The 22,526-nt window shown below is 36.1% G+C and overlaps 2 protein-coding genes across 2 annotated transcripts; one reads left to right on the forward strand and one right to left on the reverse strand.

The window, feature by feature from the left end:
- Positions 1-111: 111 nt before the first annotated feature.
- On the forward strand, positions 112-1,531 carry LOC6647527 (mitochondrial import receptor subunit TOM40 homolog 2). The gene is made up of 4 exons (XM_002069702.4): positions 112-627; positions 682-1,007; positions 1,078-1,302; positions 1,361-1,531. Exons 1-4 carry the CDS (start codon positions 340-342, stop codon positions 1,479-1,481), a joined length of 960 nt encoding a protein of 319 aa, XP_002069738.1. The 5' UTR covers positions 112-339; the 3' UTR covers positions 1,482-1,531.
- An 18,567-nt stretch (positions 1,532-20,098) lies between these two features.
- Positions 20,099-21,449, reverse strand: LOC111519224. The gene is made up of 2 exons (XM_023178878.2): positions 20,827-21,449; positions 20,099-20,760 (listed from the first exon to the last, which is right to left on the reverse strand). Exons 1-2 carry the CDS (start codon positions 21,377-21,379, stop codon positions 20,126-20,128), a joined length of 1,188 nt encoding a protein of 395 aa, XP_023034646.1. The 5' UTR covers positions 21,380-21,449; the 3' UTR covers positions 20,099-20,125.
- Between the last annotated feature and the right edge of the window lie 1,077 nt (positions 21,450-22,526).

A 22,526-nucleotide genomic window follows, 5' to 3' on the forward strand; every position in this document is an offset into this window, starting at 1 on the left:
CATTTTGCATTCGTTTTCTTCTTCGTGGGCGGTGAATTTCGCCTTCTACTTAACTATTTATCATATTCTCTTAATGGAATCTATATAACATTTGGTTTAATGTTATTGAAACAAAAATAATTTAAAACTAACAAAAACAAAAAGTAAAAAAAAAAATCAACATTTGCTATTCTCAACTCTAAGCACAGATTATTATTCCTACCATATCAGATCGAGAAGAGAAAACCAAAATTTTGTATATCCAAGGACGTTTTGTACATCCAATCGTATTGGGATTTTTTTTGTGTTCTATATAAATATATATATATTTTTTGTTGATGTTCCACACTCCCCCCTAATATGCCCTACAAGAGTTGTCCGCCAAATGAGGTCAATGGCATTTTCTTTCCCACCTGCTTTGAGCGTTATGGTGGCACTTGTACGCAAAAGAATCCTGGAAATGTCGAAGGACTTCATGTGTTGGCCCATCGGGTAATGCCAAAGTTTTTCGATGGTGTCGAATTGGAATATTTGCATCGATTGGCCCCAAATAAGTATATCAAAGCTTCCTGGTTGCTGAGTCATGTGAAGGCATCGGGTTTTCGTTTTGGCGGACTTTACACATTTCGGGTGTCCGATGATATAATGGTGAGGACACAGCAACTCAGCCAGTAGTTATTCTGTATATATCCTCCATTCTAGCTCACTCCCACGATAAGTGGCGATATACATCCCACATCATTGGCTGCCAATCTGAATATATTGTTTTATCCATTCAAATCGCTGCGCATGGAGGCCAATATGCAAAAAGCGAATGAGGTAACTCCGGTGAAATCGGAATACACAATCGAATGGACACGACCGTGCGACACTTGGTCAGCAAATTTATATGATGTGAGTAATGAGAATGGTCGTTGCACATTGTCCGTAATGCGTTCCATAACAACGCATTGGGCAATTGGCACGGAACTCCTGCTGGAATGGAATGAACCAAAAAGGATTACGAGTAATATTGCAGTTGCAGCCCGGTAATTTTCTTTAGTCTCTTATGCAAACACAGAAATTTACTGCTTTTTTCCAATGATACCTACTTAATAGCTACTCACATCATAATTATTCTTTTGCGGCCACCGCTTCCAAGCAAGGACTCGATGTTAGCTATTGGCAACGCATCCATCCACAAATTCAAATGGCCAATATGCTGGCTTGGAATCGCAATACACGAAAAACGCTTGCCACCATTGGCTATCAATGGAATTTCTGGAACTCAGAAGTGCATGGAATGTTCGACTCAGATGCCTCAGTGGGTTTCATGTGGACCAAGTAAGGCAATTTGAATGACCATATCTAGGCCAATCTGAAAACTCTTTGCATCTCTTAGATATCTAACATATTTACCAATTCAAGTGGGCTTTAGTGTGGTAATGAGCATGCCCACGAATCGCTTTGCATTCGGTACGCGTTTTGTGCTCGATCCCAGTGGTTTGAGACGAGGCGATTGATTTACCTATATATATATTTTGCCAAATTAAACTAGAGAGTTCAAAATTAATATTTTAGTGTGTCGGTCTAAACATCATGTGTCTTTTTACTATGTCTTTGGGTCAGAAAAACATTCATCAAACTTTTCACACACTCAGACACGGAAAATCTGTGCAAACCCATTAAGAATCATCATATACTATAGAGAGAGGGAAATGAACATGGGTGTGGGGGGAGTTGTGTGGCAAGTGTAATACTATGGGTAAAATATTTTCACATTTTCCCCCACATTTTTGCTGTAAGCTGTAAGACAACTCTTCTTGCCCCCTCAAATGCAATTGATTTATGCCCTTGCCCGTCTAGACATAGTAAATATTTTTTAATGCCAAGGCAAAAGAACCAAAGCAACAATAAAATAAAAAATACAGCAAACAAAAAAAAAAAAGGAAAATGTAGTACAACATTTTGCTTAAGAGCAAAAATATATAAATCTAAAGTATCTGGTTAGAGATTGCGACCTATTGAAATTTAAATTGAATTTAAACCGGCTCGAGGTCAATCTTACAAAAGAAGATTATTTCAAAGGTAACACACAAAAAGGTGAGCAGGTTGTCTGTATAGCTATTTCAAGAACTACCAAGTTCTATCATCAGCAGACTTTGCTAAAGAACTCCAGAATTGCAATAGCCATACCATGTCTTCAACGCTAAAACTAGTTGGGAATTACATTGCCAACTAAATGAAGCGAAAAAAGCTGGCGAAGCCTACAATACCGAAGACCACCTTTTGTGCATTACCCTTAGGCGCTATGAAATATTAGTGTAAGAGCTTCGCCCTTAACAAACTAAATTCAAGACCTGTTTCTTTTTATACACGGTATATTGTACCATATAGAAAAAGGGGTTTTTTTGGAATAAAATTCCAAAAATAACGGCGTGCCTTCCGTTAGTGTTATCTGGTTAGAGATTGCGACCTATTGAAATTTAAATTGAATTTAAACCGGCTCGAGGTCAATCTTACAAAAGAAGATTATTTCAAAGGTAACACACAAAAAGGTGAGCAGGTTGTCTGTATAGCTATTTCTTTTGTAAGATTGACCTCGAGCCGGTTTAAATTCAATTTAAATCTAAAGTAAATAAAATTTATTCCATAACATATTAGAGATCTCTTGAGTTCTGTTTAAACTAATTTATAGCAAAGATAATGCGTTTTAATCTGGTTCAGATGGTACTCATCAAAGGACCTAACAAAATTCCAGACATTTGAATTTAAGGTTTAGGTGTTGTCGAATAATTTATACTCTTACAAGAGTTATAGTTAAAAATCTTCAATGTTAAAACCAACAAAAAATTACCAAGATGTCCTTTGACTCTCCAAAAAGAAACCAAAAACCAGAGGGCCGGGGCTAACTTCGACCGCGTCAAAGTTTGTATACCCTTGCAATTTTTTTGGTAACTCTTTCCTTACCTATAGCCATTAAAGTGGAAAAACGTTTTATCTAAAAAAGCTGTTTCCGAAAGAACGGCCTACAATCTTAGCATAGCAAATAACGACGATATTGATCAAAGTCACTGTTTTCCACCGATCGTTCCTATGGGAGCTAAATGATATAGTTACCCGATCTTTATCAAATTCGGCACAGACATTAATAGATATATAAAACTAACAAATATTTAATTTGAAAGCAATCACTTTAAAAATAACGAAGTTATTGACAAAAGTCACTGTTTTCGACCGATCGTTCCTATGGGAGCTATATGATATAGTCACCCGATCTTGATCAAATTTGGCATAGTCGTTTATATGTGTAATTAACTCACCAATATTGAATTTCACGACAATAGCTCAGAAAATAACGAAGATATTGAGAAAAGTCACTGTTCGTGACTTTGCCATTTGTATGGGAGCTATATGATATAGTGGTCCGATCAGGCTGAATCCGAGATATACAACGCCTGCAGTATATACAAGCCTTCATGCAAAAAAACTCTGTAGCTCTAACGGTCTAGGAGGAGTTTGCGTTGATCCAGACGGACGGACAGACGGACAGACGGACGGACGGACGGACGGACGGACATGGCTATATGAACTCGTCTCGTCATGCTGATCAAGAATATATATACTTTATATGGTCGGAGATGCTTCCTTCTGTGCGTTGCACACTTCTGACCAAAATTAATATACCCTTTTTGCAAGGGTATAATAATGCAGATTTGAGATGTTACAAGCTCGTATCGAAAATATATATATTCTGTTATTTCTTAGCACATAAAATTACACAAAAAGTTAAACTTTTCCAATTGATTTTTGTTGAAACTTTTTAAGCTGCTTCTTGGTTTGGTCTGTCTTTAATTTTACAGCCAACAAAAACTTTGTGTGCAAAAGTTTTTCATTTTCCATACAGACACGCACACACAAACACACAGGGACGGACCCACATACACACATACACACACATGAGCTGATAAAAAGCAAATATTAAATAATATTTCAATAAATGTGGAAAATCCTTTTCTCATCTGCCTATGAAAAAGCCCGAAATACAAAAAACTTTTCTCTGTTTTCTCTCAACGCCTGAAGGGGCCATCCTCTCGCACGCTTATCATCGCCTTTACAAATCATTAGATTTTCATATCCGATGAATTTTACAACAATTTAAACAAAAAAAACCAAAAAAAAACAACCAAGAAAAACCATAACCCAACAGCCTCAACCAGTTGAAAGAGAAAAGAAAGAATTCCCCTTTTTTTCCGACTCTTTTTCGAGTTTTCTTATTTTTTTTACTCGGCATCGACATGTCAATTTGTTTGTTTTTCATCTGTGTGGGCGAGCGCCGGGAGGGAGGAAGGGAGTGAGTAGTGTGAAAAGTGGATGCATGTGTGGGTTATAAATTTGATATATATTGTACATTCATACACACACACACATACACACATATATGTATGCTTTTCCATATTTGCTGGTGCCTTATTCATTCGCTTGTCGCCATTTTATGTTTATTTAAACTTCCTTGTAGGCGTAAAATGAACAGAAGTGTAAAAGAGAGCCAAGCCAAGGCAACAATGGCCAGACCAGAGCAATGGAATGTTTAAACAACTGAGATATCTCGACTTTAGTGTTACCCTCTGTGAAATTGAGAATTATAAAATTTAATTCCATTTATTTTTACATATGATAAAAGTACATATATGTTGTTACTCAGCTTCGACAGATTCAAGTTCGATCTTTGACCCTAGATCTCGTTTTTTGGGTGCTGAGCTAACCTTGATGTTGTCTTAATAATCTAAGAGTAGAATACTTGATCTACCTATTAACATACCTAATATATATATTTCTATTATTACAATATTCATCCATTTCTAATAAAACAAGCTTTCTACGAGATTCTTGAACTTCTTTGTGAAGTGATATTAAGATTATCATTTGATCAATTAAGAAAAGAATCTTAGATTTTGAATTTCAACACCTTAAACCTATAAATATTTTATATATTAAAGCATTGATTTCTTTAGCTATGACTAACAACTTGGGTTGTGTTAATATACCCTTCTCGAACTTATAGACATTCCAGGTTACATAATAAAGAGAACGAAATATAATAAAGAAATTCATAATAAATTATTGTCAATGGCTGAACACAGCATACTGAAATGCTGAAAGGTTTTTTTTTGCTGTCTTTTCTTTGGTTCTTTTGCAATTGCAGACAATGAGAACATGCAAACTGACTCTGTAAATTTAATATTAATAAAAATATTGAATATTTATAAACTCAAATTAATCAAGATTTTACTTGTGTGTGTGTAATAAGAAGTTGCAAATGATAATTATGGACTTAAAAAGTGAATGAAATAAACAATAATAGTAAACAATAGTTTTGTCCATGTCATAACTTTCTGTTTTTCAAGTAGAAAGTGCTTAATTAGAATATTCTCTTAAATTCTTTATAAATTACTCTCACAAATCAAAATTAAATGAGTAAATGAATTCCACTTCATTCTTTTTTAAATGTTACAATATCAATAGCTTACGAAACGTACTCAAAAGTTTCTATACAAATTCCAAATTAAAATCTCTTTTTTTAACCCTAAACACAAATATCTACAAATGAATGGGAGAAAAATAAAACCCAACTTAGGCTAAAACCAGCCAAATGCAAATAGGAGAAATTTGCTCAAGGCTAGAAAAAATAAAAAAAAAATGTAACAAGTGAAAGCAGAAAAGGAAAAATAGAAACTTGTTTCCTTGCTACACCGACTAACATTTATGTTTATGTTGGTAAAATAAAACAGAATGAAACAACAACCAAACATAAATACACACACACAAACTTGTTGTTGCTGCTGGTATTTTCTTTTTTTTCATTTGGGTTCGTCTAGTGGAAAACATATTTAATTAAAGCTATCCGCATATTAAAAAGTTTTCTTTTTTACTTACATTTTGCATTTGGTTTGAGTTTGCTTCGTCTCATCATACCCTGTTATTTTTTAAAGAAACAAGTATATTGAATTGATGACAAACAAGAAACAAGAACTTAAGCACAAATAGTTTTACACAAAGAAGGCTGAGAGGGCCTTCAAATTTAAATGATTGATCTTGATCTACCTAGAGATTTACATAAGATCCAAATATATTTGATTAATTTTATACAGGGCATCTTAAAAACGTTTCCTGACTTATTTTACAGATTTTCCTGTTTTTTTTTACGCTTTTTCATACTTTTCGGTCAGCCAAAACTTAAGCTTGCCACATTACGAAGCATAAACAAGAGAATTTTCCGAGTAAGTTGTACGAGGAGGAGTGGACAGTAAATCAGAGGGGTTGGGCAGGGAGGGGGGGCGTTGCTGTTTGGTTGCTTTAAAAACAAAAGTGCCCCAAGGCGCAAAGCGGGTCACTCAGGATTCTTTTTCTTTTTTTATAAATATGCAAAATTTTAATGAATTTTTGTTTTGTTCTTTCCAGTTTCTGGCTGTGCCCCCCTTCCGTCTTTCGTTTAAGTCTCTCTCTTTCACTCTCTGTCTCCTCTTCTTCTCTCCTTTCACCCACAGGGAAAAAAACATTCATTGCATGAGGGTTAAGCAGCTTTAAAATGCGGGTCAACTTTTGCCGGCGAAGCTTTTCATTTTCCGATAAGAGGCCAAAATGGAAATTAAAACAAACAAAAGCGAAAGAGAAAAAGTAACTAACGGAAAACTTGTGCACACAACACAACGAAGATTCAATGCTCTAAAGATCATTCCGCAGACGATTTATATGATTATAAAGATGAAAGTTTCTCTTCCAAATGCTTTTTGTTGATTCTTTGCTAAATGGCACATTTTCTATGTATTTCGACCAACTTTTTGGATATTCTTTTATACCTTTTGTTCTTGAGAGAGTGGATTTCACTGAAATGAGCCTTAATTTCACTTAATTTCACCTTTTATCCATTTGCCTTACTTGTCTGGCTGTTTTCTTTGCTTCACGTTTACGAGAAAGTCATAAAATCGTAATAAAAATTGACCAACTTTTAATTTAATTGCCTTAACCACTTTTCACTGAACTTTTTTTTTTAATTCAATTTTCATGCACCCGCAAATGCTGTTTGACTTTGCTTGGGCATTCCGCATTAACATAATCAGCTCTTTGCTCTTCTTCATGTGTGTGTGGGTGAGTGGGTGGCTGTGTGGGTGGATAAGCTGCAGCTGAAACAACAGCAACAAGTGCCCAATCATAGCATGGAACAGCTGCTTTGGTAGTTATTCCTCCTACTTTTCGTACTGGCTGCTTCTCCGGTTTCTAGTCGTCCATCTGCTGCTGCTGCCTCTTGGCTAGGTATCCAACAAATTTCAACTGAATTTCAAGTAAGTAGGAGTTGGTATCTCATACACAGAGGAAAAGTAAGTGTTCTCTTAAACGCATTAAAAAGACAGCAAAATGTTTGACCCACACACAGTAAAGAGCTTCAAATGAAGGGGAAGAAGTTGGAGTAGTGGAAACTTGAGTGAAGTGGTTTTCCAGGGGCTAGTACTAATGCCCTTGCTAAGTGCCTGACTGATGTCCTGCTTAGCTTTGGCTTTTCTCTGTGATATGAGCTTAGGCAAAAACTAGATTTAACCACTTACATGTGGCAGCTCCAAACTGCAGAACATCAATCTGTCGAATAAAGAAAAAAAAAGAACTTTTAGCAAAGCTAGAGCCAAAAATTCTCATTGAAAAACGAATTGGAAATTTTTTTTTTTTTCATTTTCAAATTTGTTTAAAAGTTTTCACTTTATAGAAAGATTGCTATTCGCTTATTTCATTTTGACAGCTTTGAATTCTTTATATTATAATGGAAATATGTATAAATTGAATCTTCTGAGGTGCAAATGAGAGGGAAACGAATGGGGTCCTTACATTTATTACCACCAGTTAGGATAAATAATGTAAACAAATTCTCTATTTAATTAATTAGATGTGAATGATTAATTAGATGTATTTGCTTCTATTTAGAAACCATAAATGAAACCTACTTTTAAATCAAAGTTAAAATTAAGCGATTTCATGTCAATTAAATTCCATATGTATTTATATTTTGATTTTTTTGAAAACATTTTTCTCATATTACAAATGAGAAGCACTTAAACTCTATACACACACACACTAGCACAAACAATTTGTGGCCCACAAATGGTGGCTATTTTTATTGGTGCCATTACTTTAGCGCCTTTTCTAACAGCAGCCACTGGCAACCAGCAAGACTACTTTTCCTTCAGTTTTTCCATTCTAACAACAGGAAACGGAAATTGTCTATGGGAGGCAAAGTGCGTTTGATATCCGTTACGCTTTGTGGGCGCAGGAAAGTTTTACTTTCGTTAGGTTGATTTTTATTTCATTTTTACTTGACTCTCTCTTCTTTTTTTTTTTGTTGGTTTTGTTTTCCGATACCGAAGTTGATGCCAAAGAAACACTTGAGGGAAATGCTTGTTCGGTGGCATCGTATAGGCTCCTTGGAGTCCCAACAGTTGGACACTTTAAGTGTTGTCTGTGTGTAGGCTATTTCCACTTTATTTCTGTTGGTTGGTTCTTTTTTTTCTGGTTTGCTGCTTGAGTGTTTACTTAAACGTATATCCTGTCAATTTTCCGCTTAACATTTGCTCATAAATTCAAACAAATTGAAATGAAATCAAAAGGAAATTGCAATAAAAAGAAAATACACGATCTTAAGTAAATTGAAGAGTAATCCGATTATTAATCAATTAATTAAAATATCAACAGTTTATTAAGAGGGCAAAGTTAAATCAATAAAAACTAAAAGCATATGCCACAAATAACTTTCAGTTAATAAATCTGATTTATTTACTTTCATTTTCAATCAAATCAAAACCGAAAAATGTCAGATTTGTTTCCCTAGATTTAACACATGTCAATGCAATTTTCTTCATCAACTTGAATGCTATTATTGTTGTTGTTGTTAATATGGGGAAAATGCATTTCAATTTTATTTTGATTAACCGCAGAAATCATTTCTATATAAAATAATTAAACTGTCATGGGTCCTGTCAATTACATGCAGCAAAATGTTTTCTGAGCCGTAAGGCATTGGCGCAAAATGTGTGAGTTTATATATATACGTATCTACGAAAATGCATTTGAATGCAATTTTATTTATTTAAATTGAAAAATCAAATGGCGCTTTCCAGCTGTCGAATATGAGTGTCTGGCTTGTGAAAGGAACAGAGTCGCTGGGACTGGGTCCTAGGCAAAACCCTTTGCGGTTGAAGTGCAAACTAAATATATTTACATATTGCACTCACCTACATGCAAATGTGAATCTGTTTGTTGGTTCCCGCGTATATATTTATATATAGAAAAATTCAATTAAGTTCAATCTCACTTTTAGCCTGCCAAATGCACTTACCTAAAGTCAGAAAAAAAAATTGCGTATACGCAAGAGCGGAGCGCTTGGATAGGGTAGAAAGAAAAACTTTAAGTATGCAGCAACTTTTTCAATTGCCAAATGAAAATGCTGCTCACTCTAGTTGGGCGAATGAGAGGGGCGGGGCCAGGCAAGCTCTATGCACACTTTGCCACTTGTTTATTTAACGCTCCGCCTCGTTGCTCCTAAGTCCCGGAGTGCGGGGCTCGGGGTTCCGGAGCTCTCTCTCCGTCTCTCCCTATTACAGCAGCTATCATCAGCTTGCGGTTGCAGCTCATAAACGTTTCGCACTACATTAAATTTTATTTAGCACTCTCTACGAGTCCTGTCTGCACTGTTCTACTGCTGCTTCTCTGTCTCCTGGGCCCGCATTCATATTCATTTGTGTTAAACGCAGCGTGTCACACATACACACACACACAAAATCACATATATCCATACCCCCAACCATCATCTATATATGTATATGTATGTATAAAAGTCTCCTTCTACATCTAGATTTCTTTTTTTTTTCTCTCTTTTTTTTAGATCATTTGAAACTTTGCTGAGATTTAGAGAGCAAAGCCATCAAAGAACTTTAAGTTAAACTTTTCTCTTTTCAAGCAGCTTACCCATCAAATTTGATTTTGATTACAGTTGCAAACGCATTCAAGTTTTTCCTCTTGCCAAAAATGGTTTTCAAATCAGCAAAAGAATTTTAAGTACACTCAGTTAGGCCCCATTTTTTAAAGACTAGAAAATGCTTTTGCATTTTGTAAATTTTATTATTCTGGCCATCAATCTGTCTAACTAAGAGAAATGAAGGCTAGTTCGGAAATCAGTTACTCTAGCGTGTCCATGACACGTTGATTTCGAAATTATCTGCAGCTGACTATGGTTAATTAGCTTGAGGATATGCACCTGTTAGACTGTGGGTCAGTTCCCTGACTATTAGACTAGAAATTATGCCTTTAGCATAGCTTTTTGGTTATGTTAGTTAAACATAGTTTTGAGTAATTTAAACTCGTAATGAATACTAGGAGCAAGAATTATGTAATAATAAGAGAAGCCTCTAATAATTGCAACTGTTATTCTTCCTTATAAAGTTTTAAAGTTCTAAGTTTTGAGCTATTAATTTTTATCAAAAATTGAAGATCAATAAATGTTTAAGTTTTAATTTAATGCGCTTTATTTTATTTACAATTTTGGCCACATAAAACGGCCATAACGATAGTCTTAAGTGTATATATTTATTTATCATATTGTATCTCAAATAAACGCCTCATCAGTTTGTTTTCACTTTGCTGTTTTGCACGCACATCAAATGTACATTACGCATACGCCGAGCTGTCAATGTAAGCCAACAGTAGCAACAATAACAACAACAATAACAACAACAACAACAGCAACAACAACATCAATACACAACAGACACAACAAAGGCTGTCATTTAAGTCAATTGCCAAAAGCTAACGATGCAGCGTCCACACACACACACACACGCACAAGCTCACACACACATGGATACATATATCCACTCATTCTATAGATATAGTCAACAACTCATGCAATTGCGTGCAAATTACCAAATTAGCCCAATGTTCACCTCAACGCTTTCGTTTTGATGTTTTGCTTTCAATTAAAGCTATCCCGCTCTTTCTCGTTGGCTCTATCCCTCTGCTCCTGCTTCCGGCTAAAAGAGCGAATGGGGCTCCATATGTATATACGCAGGCTATGTCCAAATAAAAGCGGCGAATGACAACGACGTGCAATAGACGCTATAGAAAATTAACTTGACCAGGACCCCGGCAAAACCTGCGGGACTAGCCATCACTTTTTCGGCACGTAGTCAACGTTTGTGAAGTCCGTTTTATTACCAAAATCATACGAGAGTGTTCTGATGAAAGAATTCACCCAAAAAAAGAACTAAACTCGAAATGAAAGAGAAAAGAAATTGAGCGGAAGACAAGAAATTGATTGCCAATTGTAATCAAAACTTGAAATTTATTTTTCATCAGTAGAAACTCATGAAATATACTTACCAATAATATTTTTCTCTCATAGCCATCCGTTTCGAGTACAATTATCTCTCAGTTATGCACAATGATTTCTCAATCAAGAACATGCTGATGCTGGTTTCTTTATCATGCCCCGTTGATATCAACAGGAAGGTCCCGTGACTGTCACGTGAACCACCTTCTTTGACCTTTTTTTTTATATTTTTGCTTTGCTCATGCATGTGGTATAAAACAATAACAATTCCATTTTGCACGTTCGTTGCTCAAGTCAAAATGTCATTAAAAGCAGTTTTCAGTTAGGTCTTTCGATTCTATCCATTTTCTGTTTTGGGGCATTAAGTTGTCTTAGCCAGTTTGGTTTTGGCCTTTTAACAAAATCAATTTTCATAAATTTTACAGTTGTGGCGTGGCGGCAGTTGCATATGACTGCCACGCCCAATCCATTGGCTCTGCCTCACCTTTGTCACGAACTTTTCGTTCGTTTCATCGTTTCACTGATGGCAAAGTTCGAGGCATTGGCAAAGTTTTTTGGCAAACGTGGCGCATTTTTAAATGGTCACGTTTTTCAGTTTAAGCGCCAAATAAAGGGAAAAGAACAACATCAAAGCGTTGAAAAGTGTAAACAGGCGCGTGGTTGCAGAAAATGGGCGTGGCCATTTGCCACCTTTCATGACATTGCTTCAGTCGGTGTTGCTTCATTTCGTTGCTTTTTCTTTTGACATTACGCTTGCCACAAAGTTGCAAGGCGGTGTAAAAAAATGAATTTGCAGGCAAAAGCAAACCAACGAAAGGAAAGGAAAACCTATATATATGTATATATATCTATGTATATAAGAAAATTCCGCACAAAACTTGGCAAAGTTTGTAAACTTTTTAAACGCGCATTACACGGGCTGAACATGTTCAAGTCTTACGACTTAGCGGAGCAAAGGAATGCAGAAATACTTTGGCAGGTGGAGGGGAAGGAGGAGAGGGGAATAGAACGTTGGGGCAGATGGAATTGTAGCAACATTTTTGGGTTAAACGAAATAAGATGCTTTGGTATGTTTTGATATATATGTATATATTGAACCATCGATACGAGAGGAAATAACAGCAAACTAAAGAACCACGAATTTGATTGGATCGATGCCTCTTTCTTCTTCTCCCTCTCCTCTTCTGTTTACAAGGAAAATGAGTTACTTTCGGGTGAACAAAATGGGGCTGATGAAAGATTTCCTTACGAAGCCGAATTTATATTAATTAATTGTGAGAAGTGCATTTGTTTATGTTTTTTTTTAAGAATTTTTCTATTTAATAGCTAAAATTTATATTAGCTGGGATTAAGACTCTAATTATGGCCTAGGAATGAACTTTTTCTTGTTAACTATTGCAAAACTATTAACTATGTTCTTTGAAAAAGGCAAATTATACATTCCAAAGAGACAGAGAGAGCAAAAACTGATAATGCTAACTTTAGAGATTCAAAGGCAATTAAAGAAGTTTTATAATCCAAATCTGTAAAATCATTTAATCTAGATGCGTGTAAGGATATTAAATGTTGGCATATTAAGGCTTTTATATTTTTGTGCAAGTCATTAAAGATATGTCCTATTTAAATATGCAAAAATAATAAATGATTCGACTTTAAGCAAGTTAACATTAACGTGTCATATCTTTAATCTAGCCATGGCCCAACACAACAGCAGAAACAACAACACTCTGACCCTTTTGGGCAAGTTGACCAGGCTGTCACCTTTATAGTCTCACCCGGCCCCTCCCGGCCCATTCCTCCCTGGTGTCGTATTATTTTTTATGTAATATGCTTGCTGGCAGTGTCATTTGGTGCAACCACTTAAATGGCAACTGTAATTAGCATCATGGCCGCATGGCAGCTGCTATTAAACAGTCCACACTCTGTGAGGCAGTGGCTGAGGCAAAGCACACACACACACATAAACCGTAGGGGCACCAACTCCGATGGTTGAGGCATAGCGACAAGCGTTACAAGGGGCACGCTCTCTCTCTCTCTCTCTATCTCCTTCTCTCTGTTGTCGTAAACTCTGCTAAACTGTTTGCCACTTTGTCGCGCAAAATGCTAAACTTTGTCGACATTCACACGGTGGCCAGACGCAGAGGCAGCGGTGGAAATGGCGATGAACTCTCAAAACAAGCAAACCAACCTAGTTGGAGCATAGCTAGAGCTATCATCAAAAGGCTTAAGCAGCATCAGTCGTCGGCATCGTCGTCGTCGACGTCGTCAACGTTGCTGCTGCCACCTAACCGAGAAAAAAAAAAAAGAATTGGGCGATGGCACAACGCAAACTTTTACAAAATAATTTTGCATAAATTTTTGGAAAATTTGCTTTTGGCTTTCGCTGGTAGTGACTCCAGTTCTGCTGGCTTTGGTTCTACTGGTCCTGACCTGCGTCGGCAGCTGCGGCTTATTTACAAGTTGCCATAATATTTTGCGTGCCGTGCCCACCCATTCACCCATCCCTCCCTCCATAGCCATCGCTAGACCCTTCTCTCCCAGAATGTTGTCGACAGCCATTTTCACGCTTGAACAAATCACAAGCTGCTTAGTTTCATAATTAGAAGCGTCACATTTTCGGGGCGCCCGCCCGTTCGGTGCAGACATAAAACTCGTTGTGCATTATGCCAAATGGCAGCAGTTGCCATAGAAGAAGTAGTAACAGCTCCAACAACCAGGAGGTTCTGTAAAAGTTGGGAGAGCGGTCCCCATGCTTCTCACCAACTTATAGAATGCATAAAGTTTGACTAGGCCCAATACACATCCAGAGGTGTGGGTAAAAAGGGGGTTAATCTTAACTGATGAGAGCTAAAATTGTTTATATATATTGTCAGATCAGCCATCAATGCTGGAAACTTATTTTCTCTAAAAAGAACTTATCTAGTTCTAGCTTAACAAGATCCCCTTTCTACGCCCTTTCCATTTTGATGTAGCGTCTGTCAATGTCACCACAAGGCAGCAGACTGTGCTGTATGATGGTAAGAGAGACTGTGGCCCCCCCCCATGATGTTCTGTAGCTCTCTGGCTTGTCATTATTTTAATAAAGTTATTTACCTGAAAGTACGCAACAACATTTGTTTGCCAGGCAGCCCAAAAGGAAAGCATGAAATTAGGCACAATTGTAACAGAGTTGCCAACTTGCCATAAACACAACGCAAGGCAAACAAATGACACACAACCAAACACTCACACACACACACACTCACACGAACAGTGACAAAAGGCAAACTTAGTCCTTGGGGTGAGTCCAGTGCAAAATAAAACAAAAACAGCAACAGCAACAACAACAAAATATAAAGGAAGAAAAAGCAAAAGAGGTTGCCTTTTACTTTACTTGAACTGAACTCAGACTCAAGCCTGAATAACTTTTGGCTTATTTATGTTGATTTTCTAGCCAGACTTTCGACTTGGACCTGGACTTTTTGGTCGGAAATGGCAAACATAAATTAAAAGACTTTTTTGACAACCCTTGGAAATTATGATACTTATTATTTTGAGCTTTTTTTTTTCTTACTTTCTTTCGGGTGGGGCAAACTTTTCATTACAACTTCAAGTTAAAGAACGTAAAGTGAGAGAGAGAAAGAGAGAGACACAGAGGGATAGAAAGAGATAGCAGGTGGGGGATAACATTTGGCAATTGAGTAAAATGTAAAATGTCAGTGCATAAATTTTGTGAAAACTGCCTGGCCCAGTTTGAGTTTGTCTTTTTTGTTGGCTCGAGATACGAATCCCTCCACACACACACACACACACACACATACAGAGAAGATACCCACACAAAGACACATTCGCATACTGAAACACATTTGCATGTTCAGGACACCTAATCACAAAACGGATAATGTCCAAGAAGGAACCACTCACCCTCTCCCTCTAAGAGAAAAATGCATTTTTTTTTGTGGGCCAACGTCCTTGCCAGATCTCTGTCTTCTTCGTGTGGTTGCTGGAGCTGGAATCTTAAAGTAAAATTAGCTTTTGGCTTTAAGGCTTAAGCTTTGGCAACGGCCAACGAAAATCCTTTTTGGCTGTCAGCACGCCACTTGGCAAACAAGGAGAATGAAAGATTTTTGAGAGAGAGCAGAGATGGGAGCATAGTAGTAAGTAAAAGTGGTTGGGTGGCTGCTAGGTTCGTCTGTTGGTTGGTTGGTTGGTTGGCTGCTTGGCCTGGCGTGTGAATCCCAGCATCTAAGTCAGCATAATGCGGTAACAAACACTTTACTTGTGCAGTCTCTCTTTCTCAGTCTTCGTCTGTCTTTCTGTAAGTGAGTGAGTGAGTGAGTGAATGAGTTGGCCAGGGCCAAGATTTTCTCTAACAATGTTGTAATAGTTGACAGGCAAAGGACATAAGGAAAAATGTTTTCTTCTTCTGAATGGTGATATTTTCTAAGATTACCATTAAAGATAATCAACATTAAGCTAGATTTGTCAGAAAATTGTGAATATATATATATATTTTGGGAATAATAGAATTTAGTTGACCTTCGCTCTAGAAAGATCGAAATGAGTTTGTAAGCAGCCCTCAAATGTATGCTATATATTTGTATGCATGCTCTATCAGTTAGCATTTTACGATTTCCGTTAATACAAAACCCAAATGGGATGTAAATTTTTACTTTGAAAAAGCTAATAGTATTAATTTTAAATGTATCTATCTATGTAAGCTATGAGTTTATCTATTTATTGCTTAAACTAAACTTAGTTCTTACACCTAACCTCTCTAGTTGTCGGCACGCAGCTACTTCAGACTGAAAAGACACTCAGAAGCATGTAAAGGAAAATGTCAATTCTTGGCAGTTGGCCAAAGGTGTTGACATCATTGGCGTGTGTTAGCTGAATTGTGAAATTGCCATCAGCTTAGCGACAAAATGTAATTGGGTCAATTCTTCAATTTTTCCATTTTCTTTATTTAAATTTTGGCCATGTGTGTGAGTATGTGTGTGTGTGTGTGTGAATGTCTGTGAACATTTGTGAATGTAAGTGTTTGTATGCCAACCACAAGGCGTACACAATTATTTTGCCAACAATTTTGTCGAAGGGCAAAACTTGCCAACAGCCACAAACCAACAAACTCTTTGGGGCCGACAAAGTTTTTGCCTTGAAAGTTTGTCGAAGGGTTTTCAATGCAGCAGCAGCAGCAGCAGCTGAGCTTCACTGAAATTGCACCAGCTCGAAACATGGACATACAACATACATAAGCCAGGGACTTCGATCAGGCATTAGAAATCTATAAAGTTTATTTTTGTGTCTTGAGAGAGTTCTCTTCTCTAGTTTGGCAGGCAGGCAGTCAGACAAACTAGGCGTATACTAACCACTTCACTCCAGGCCAAGTCCAGGCAAAAGTTTGGAATGTCGTTGACACTGACAGGTAGACGAAACAGTTAGGTAGGAGCCGAAGAGTCAGAAGGAAAACCAGTCTAAGAGTTCCCCAAGGTAAGTTGAAGCTTGTTGCTGCTTTCCTGTTTTGTTGATTAGTTTCGGTTTTATGGCTATTTGAGCTTTGGCATTTATTGATAATTGAATGTCGACAATTTCACTCAGACCAATACAAATGAATGAGAGTAATTGATAGACATTTTTGACAAATTTATCATTTATGAATTAACTGATTCACTGATTTTCTTTTATTGCCATAGATTAACAACAAATTTTGGATAAGCTTGTTAATATTTTAATGCGGAATGACAATATTCTGCATACCATTTGTCTATATACCCTGAAAAACATTTTTGAAATCATATTTACTTTGAGATCGATGTGAGATACTGAGATAGAACAACATATATATATTATTTTAATAAAACGTATCTAGATTTTAGCAATTTTACATTTAATTAAATTTTTAAGCTCGTTGATGCGTACAATTCTTTTCCGTCAGCCTTTGTTCAAGTCCAAAAATATTGATTAGATTTTCAATTTTTTTATTTTTTTCGAATTAAACAATAACGTAAATTTGGTTTTTTTATTTGCCAACAAACTGAAATTCTCACACATGACTACCTTTTGAACCTAAAATTGTTCACAAATCAAAGTGTGAAAAAGAAAGAGAGAGAGAGATGAACATTCATTTTTGTTAGACGGTTAACACAAAATAAAAACATAAACAGAAAAAGGAAAAAAGAGGAGTCAGCTGAAAATGCATAAATGAAATGCTCCAAAATGTTATAACTCAATGCACATAGAGAAATTTTTGTGGAATGCATCATCAACAAAGAGATGCAGTCAAAAATCACAATTCCAGGGCGTTTTTTTAAACAATTTTCCTCTTGTTAAGTTGCTAGGAGAGAGAAAAAAACCAAACGAAGGGACAAGTCAAGTTGTCGAAGTTTTTATACTCTTACTTTCCAAGTTTACCAGTTTTTGTAGTCATAAAGGATTCACAAAAAGCCAACTACTCTTTTAGAAGTAAGTTGTGGTCGTAGTTAGTCTCAGTCCTCAGATAGAGTATAAATAAAAAATAAAACATTTCAATGTGAAATGTGTTCAAGTGAAATAAATTACTTTATGTGCTCTGCCAACAGAAAACCCAAAAAACAAAAAATCGCAAAATACTCGTATATATCCATATATATATGTATGTATGTAGGTATCTGTATCTGTGAAACCCACAAAGCGGAATAACAAACAAAATAAAATGAGATAAAAGAAACACACAACAGAATCAGAGAATCAGAGCTCAGGCAAATGAAAAACGCGTAAAAATAAATAAATAAAAAATGCAAACTGATTATGCATGACGGAAAAATCGGATTTTTATAAAAGACTGCAGCAAGCTAGCCAGCCAGGCAGACACGCCTACACAACCGTATACGCCTCTCTGTCATAGTACTATCTATGCCACGCCCATAACTAAACTGCCCATACACACACACACCCACACAACAGAAAGCGTAAACGTAACAACATAAAAATGGCAAAAGAAAAATTTGCATTTTAATGCACTTCACTTGTTTTGAGAAAAAAAAGCAAACGTAAAACGAGTTTTCTACGCTTTTCATTTTGGTCCATTAGAAAGAAAATGGATTCTTTATACATTTATACCAAAAATCCATACTCAAAGGTATAATAGACAATAACCGACCGACCAGAACCATTTGTCATTTCCTTAAACATTAGTCCAGGTCAGTGGACAGTTGCATACTTAATTGTGTCATTTCATCTCATTGCCAATTGCAAATGTGGAACAAAACTTTATTTTCCTTTAATTAATTTTACTTTAGCAATCATGTTCTACTTTCAAATTAAACCAACTAGATAAACTTTTCAAATATCTGAGCAAAAAAATAATAAAAATGTAGAAACTTTTCTTTATACTGAATAATTTCACAAATGAAAATGACCATCAATTTGTATAATATTATGTTCAAGTGCCAAAAACTTTTCTTATATCCATGAAAAAAAGAAGAAAATAAAACAAGAAGCAGAAAAAGTAAATAAAATTATGAGTTTAAGAACAACTTTTCACATATTTTCACATATTTTTTTCTTTCTCTGGTCCCTTTTTATCCCTTTTTTCTTTTCATTTTTTGTTTTGCCATTCAGGTGGTCTTCTTGTCCTTGTTGTTGCTGTTGATATGGGTCCTTGCCAGTCAGAAATATGCTGAACATTTATTCTATTGTCAGAGTATATTTGTTTATTATAACATAAAGTATGGCACCTGCAGGGGCGTAGTCAAGTGAAGGGGAATGTCAATAATGTAGCACTTTATTATATCAATTTGTTTAGAGGCTTTTGTTAAAAAGAGTCTCCAAAATTATGAAGTAACTTGCAAGAGCGTGCTTACAATTGAAAAAGGTGAAATAGGTAGATAAATAATTACTTATATAGATGATAGATAGGTGAAACATAGTTAGATAGATCGTTTATACCTTACTAGATAGATAAATAGGTAGATAGAAATATAAATAGTGATTGCTTCTTTCATATTTCTAAAATTTCTAATTCTATTTACAGTTGAAATGTTGTTTAATTCTATCTTATTCTACTTTGTCTAGGTCTTTAACTTCACAAATCACTTAAATCCTGAAGATTTCCAATGAGGCTATAAGAGAAACTAAACTTTAATGTAAATAAGCCAAGATTCCATATCTACCTTTTACACAGCACAGGCAACGCCTCTGTGCATATATATATGATTGAAATATATATACACATTTATATATATATTTATGTGTTTTGTTATATACAATAATCAAAAATCATGACAACCGACATTGAAATGACACCTGCCTGTCTGTATGTCCCAGTCTCGTCACGCCTGGTCTGGTCTCGCCTTGCTTGATTTGCCCCAAAAAGTTTCTCCTTTTTTTCATTTTTTTCTTTTTGTAAATCCATTGAATTTGCATATTCTAGTAGCAGAGGAAAAGTTCCTTTCCTTTTTTGTATCTATGTGTCGTTGTCTATCTGTCTGATGTCGGACTCCGACTCCGACTCCGACTCTGACTCCAACACTGATTTTGACTCGACAGTCGCCACAGTCGTTTTGTTCTCGTTTCCTATTGTTTGAAATGTACCGTAAAATCTGACTTTTCTGCTGCCATGAGGTGTTGCAGTTAGCCTGCAGTTATACATTCAAACACACATACATACATACATACAATTGTATATATACCTTTATCAAATACAATTCAAAGTTGATTCCTTTTTTCCTTATTTTGCTGCATTTTCTATCAAATTATTGATTGAGATTTTGCTGTAAAATGTGCATTAAAAAATATAACAACGAAATGCACTGCGAGAAATAGAAAGTATCTTTGTATTTAATCATCACTGGATGAATCGCTCGATTGCGGTTTTAAAGTTTCACAAAAAATACATGCCAGACGGGTCATATTATTTTCAGCATGGCAGACACAACAAGTCCATTTTTTGGTAATCGTCTTGGCCTTGAGAGCTTCACTAAAATCATAGCTAGCCACTGGGGATGGAAAGTAATCGGTTGACGACGATTTTTTATCCAACACTTCAGATGATAATTTCTTCAAGCTTAGTGGTAGTTTTACTTCTGGTAAGGGAAAAGGTGTTTCTGCAGATGGATTAGCCCCTGAAACTGGTTTGGCTGCGTCACAGACAACACATTGCTGCCGACTCTCTGTATTTGTCATCAAGCATGTCTCGCATTCCCATACTGTAGACGTTCCGCTGAACAGAGGGTCCAGCCCCTTGGTTATACCTGCCCGATCATTCATGTAGTTCATAAAATCCTCTTCCAATCCGATTGGTGATACAAATGTGAATATACGCCTCTGCCTCTCCCTTGCCGGTGGCAAGGGCAATGGTGGGTCAAATAGAAAAGTACGTGGAACTCTTTTGGTAGGTGTCAAGACGGTCCGAGTGAAATGCAAATCATTAAAGATTTTATTCCAATGTTCTGCGTTTTGTCTAAATTTTGTGGCTGTAGTTAAAATACAAGATGGGCTAAAAAAAGGATCAGAATTAGGTAAAAGAATTGTAAAGCTACCTGCTATTATAAAGCTAAAGCTATCATCTGTCTGCGTGGAGCAAGTTAGTTTTTGTTTATCTGATCCTTGATCCTTTATCATGTTATATATCTTTTTAGCCGTACTCGACAGACCAGTTAAATTAACTTCAGAGCTTTGGTTCTCTTCCGATTTTGGGCTGGCTTCAGATTCTGATGGCAACATGTGAGTTTTCTTGAGCTGACCACCACCGAGAGGTTGAAGTTCTGGATTTGTAGCTCGTTGTGGGAAACTTGGAATACAGTTGGCTGCATTTCCTCCAAAAGTGATGGGACCTGGATAAAATTGTGATTTGAAGGCAATTTGATCGCCATTGGTATTGTTATTCCGTTGACGTCGACGAATTAATAAAGCTGGGAGTCGTTTATAATCCTTGGGTTCAGCCACTCGTGCACGTTTTGATGTAGTTGGGCCATTTTCCACTACTTCGTCATTATCATTATCCTGGTTATTATTATTAGAATCCTCTGCATTTTCACCACTGTCGGTTAAATCATCTTTCTTGGCTGGCCTTTTATTATTATCCAATGGCATAATTTCTCTTAAATAAATTTATTTTTCTCGTTTCAAAATCAATGATTGACAAAAGTAATAGAATTTCTAAAACTATAAGAGTAAATAACTGGCCTACTATGAATTGATTTCTTCAAGTGTAATATCTATAGTTCAATCTAACTGAAAAACCGCAATTGTTTTGGTCAGTTCCTGACATGTCAATCGATGTGGATGATGATGAAGTCTTGGTTTTTTTATTTTTTTTTGTATTATTTTTTGTTTTTAACAGTCGTATGAAAAGCTTATGACCAAGACAATAAAAACAACAACAACAACAGCAGCAAAAACCAGCAGAAAGAAAGGGTTGTCGCTTCTATTGATGTTTTCAAGGGGGGTGGAGAGGGCGGTGCATGAATGTAGGAGCAAAAAACTTTTACATTTCTCCCTCTAGGAGTTAGCCTTTTATCAGCTCCCTGTCATAAAAGAAAAAAGTGTGCAACATTTTTAGCTACATCATCAACAACAATAACAGCAACAAGAACAATCAACCAGAGGTAACTTGGCTCCCCACCAAAACCCCCCAAAAACCCCACTCATATCTTGTCAACTTGGGTGAATGTTTAGAGTCTATAATCTTCAAATAATGGAAAAACTTTTGCTGTTAAGCAAGAGGAATGCCAAAGCTTAGATTTTTCTCTGTTGAGTTTTCCATTTTTTTTTTTTTTTTTTTGGTTTTTCATTTTGGTAATTTTTTTTTTTTTTTGTTCTATTTCTTTTGGTTTTTTTTTTTTCATTTCATCCTTGCAGTTGACATCCCTGGGAACTGTTAGTTGTTGTTGCTCACTCGATTTTCAATTTATTTCATTTCGTCTATGTGTGTGTGTGTGTAAAAGAGAGATTTAAAAAAAAAAACTTCATCAACTGTTTGCTTCTACCTGTGGCTTAAAGTCTTTTGCCACCTGCCCCCTCTTACTGCTCTCTCACCCTCTTAGCAATCAGGCAACAGCTTCTTCTTCTGTTTTTCCCAACGTTTTCCACAATTTTCGCTCATTTTTTCCCAACCTTTTTCCTTAGTTTGCTTCATTCTTTTTTTTCTTTTCTCGTGTTGTGGTGCAAATTAAGTTTGCGTCAAACGAGTGAAAAGCGAGCGAACAGAAGCAACGTTTATGCATTTTTATGATGCCTT

This window comes from Drosophila willistoni, chromosome 3R (assembly GCF_018902025.1).
Source record: "Drosophila willistoni isolate 14030-0811.24 chromosome 3R, UCI_dwil_1.1, whole genome shotgun sequence".
Taxonomy (NCBI): domain Eukaryota; kingdom Metazoa; phylum Arthropoda; class Insecta; order Diptera; family Drosophilidae; genus Drosophila; species Drosophila willistoni.

Excerpts from the sequence above, each read along its gene's own strand:
- LOC111519224 (XM_023178878.2), bottom strand. The coding sequence starts at position 21,379 with ATGCCATTGGATAATAATAAAAGGCCAGCCAAGAAAGATGATTTAACC. Across the intron at positions 20,761-20,826 it reads CTTTAGCTTTATAATAGCAG|CCACAAAATTTAGACAAAAC; the intron begins GTAGCTTTACAA and ends TTTTAACTACAG.
- LOC6647527 (XM_002069702.4), top strand. The coding sequence starts at position 340 with ATGCCCTACAAGAGTTGTCCGCCAAATGAGGTCAATGGCATTTTCTTT. Across the intron at positions 1,008-1,077 it reads AATATTGCAGTTGCAGCCCG|CTACTCACATCATAATTATT; the intron begins GTAATTTTCTTT and ends CCTACTTAATAG. Across the intron at positions 1,303-1,360 it reads GTGGGTTTCATGTGGACCAA|ATATCTAACATATTTACCAA; the intron begins GTAAGGCAATTT and ends TGCATCTCTTAG.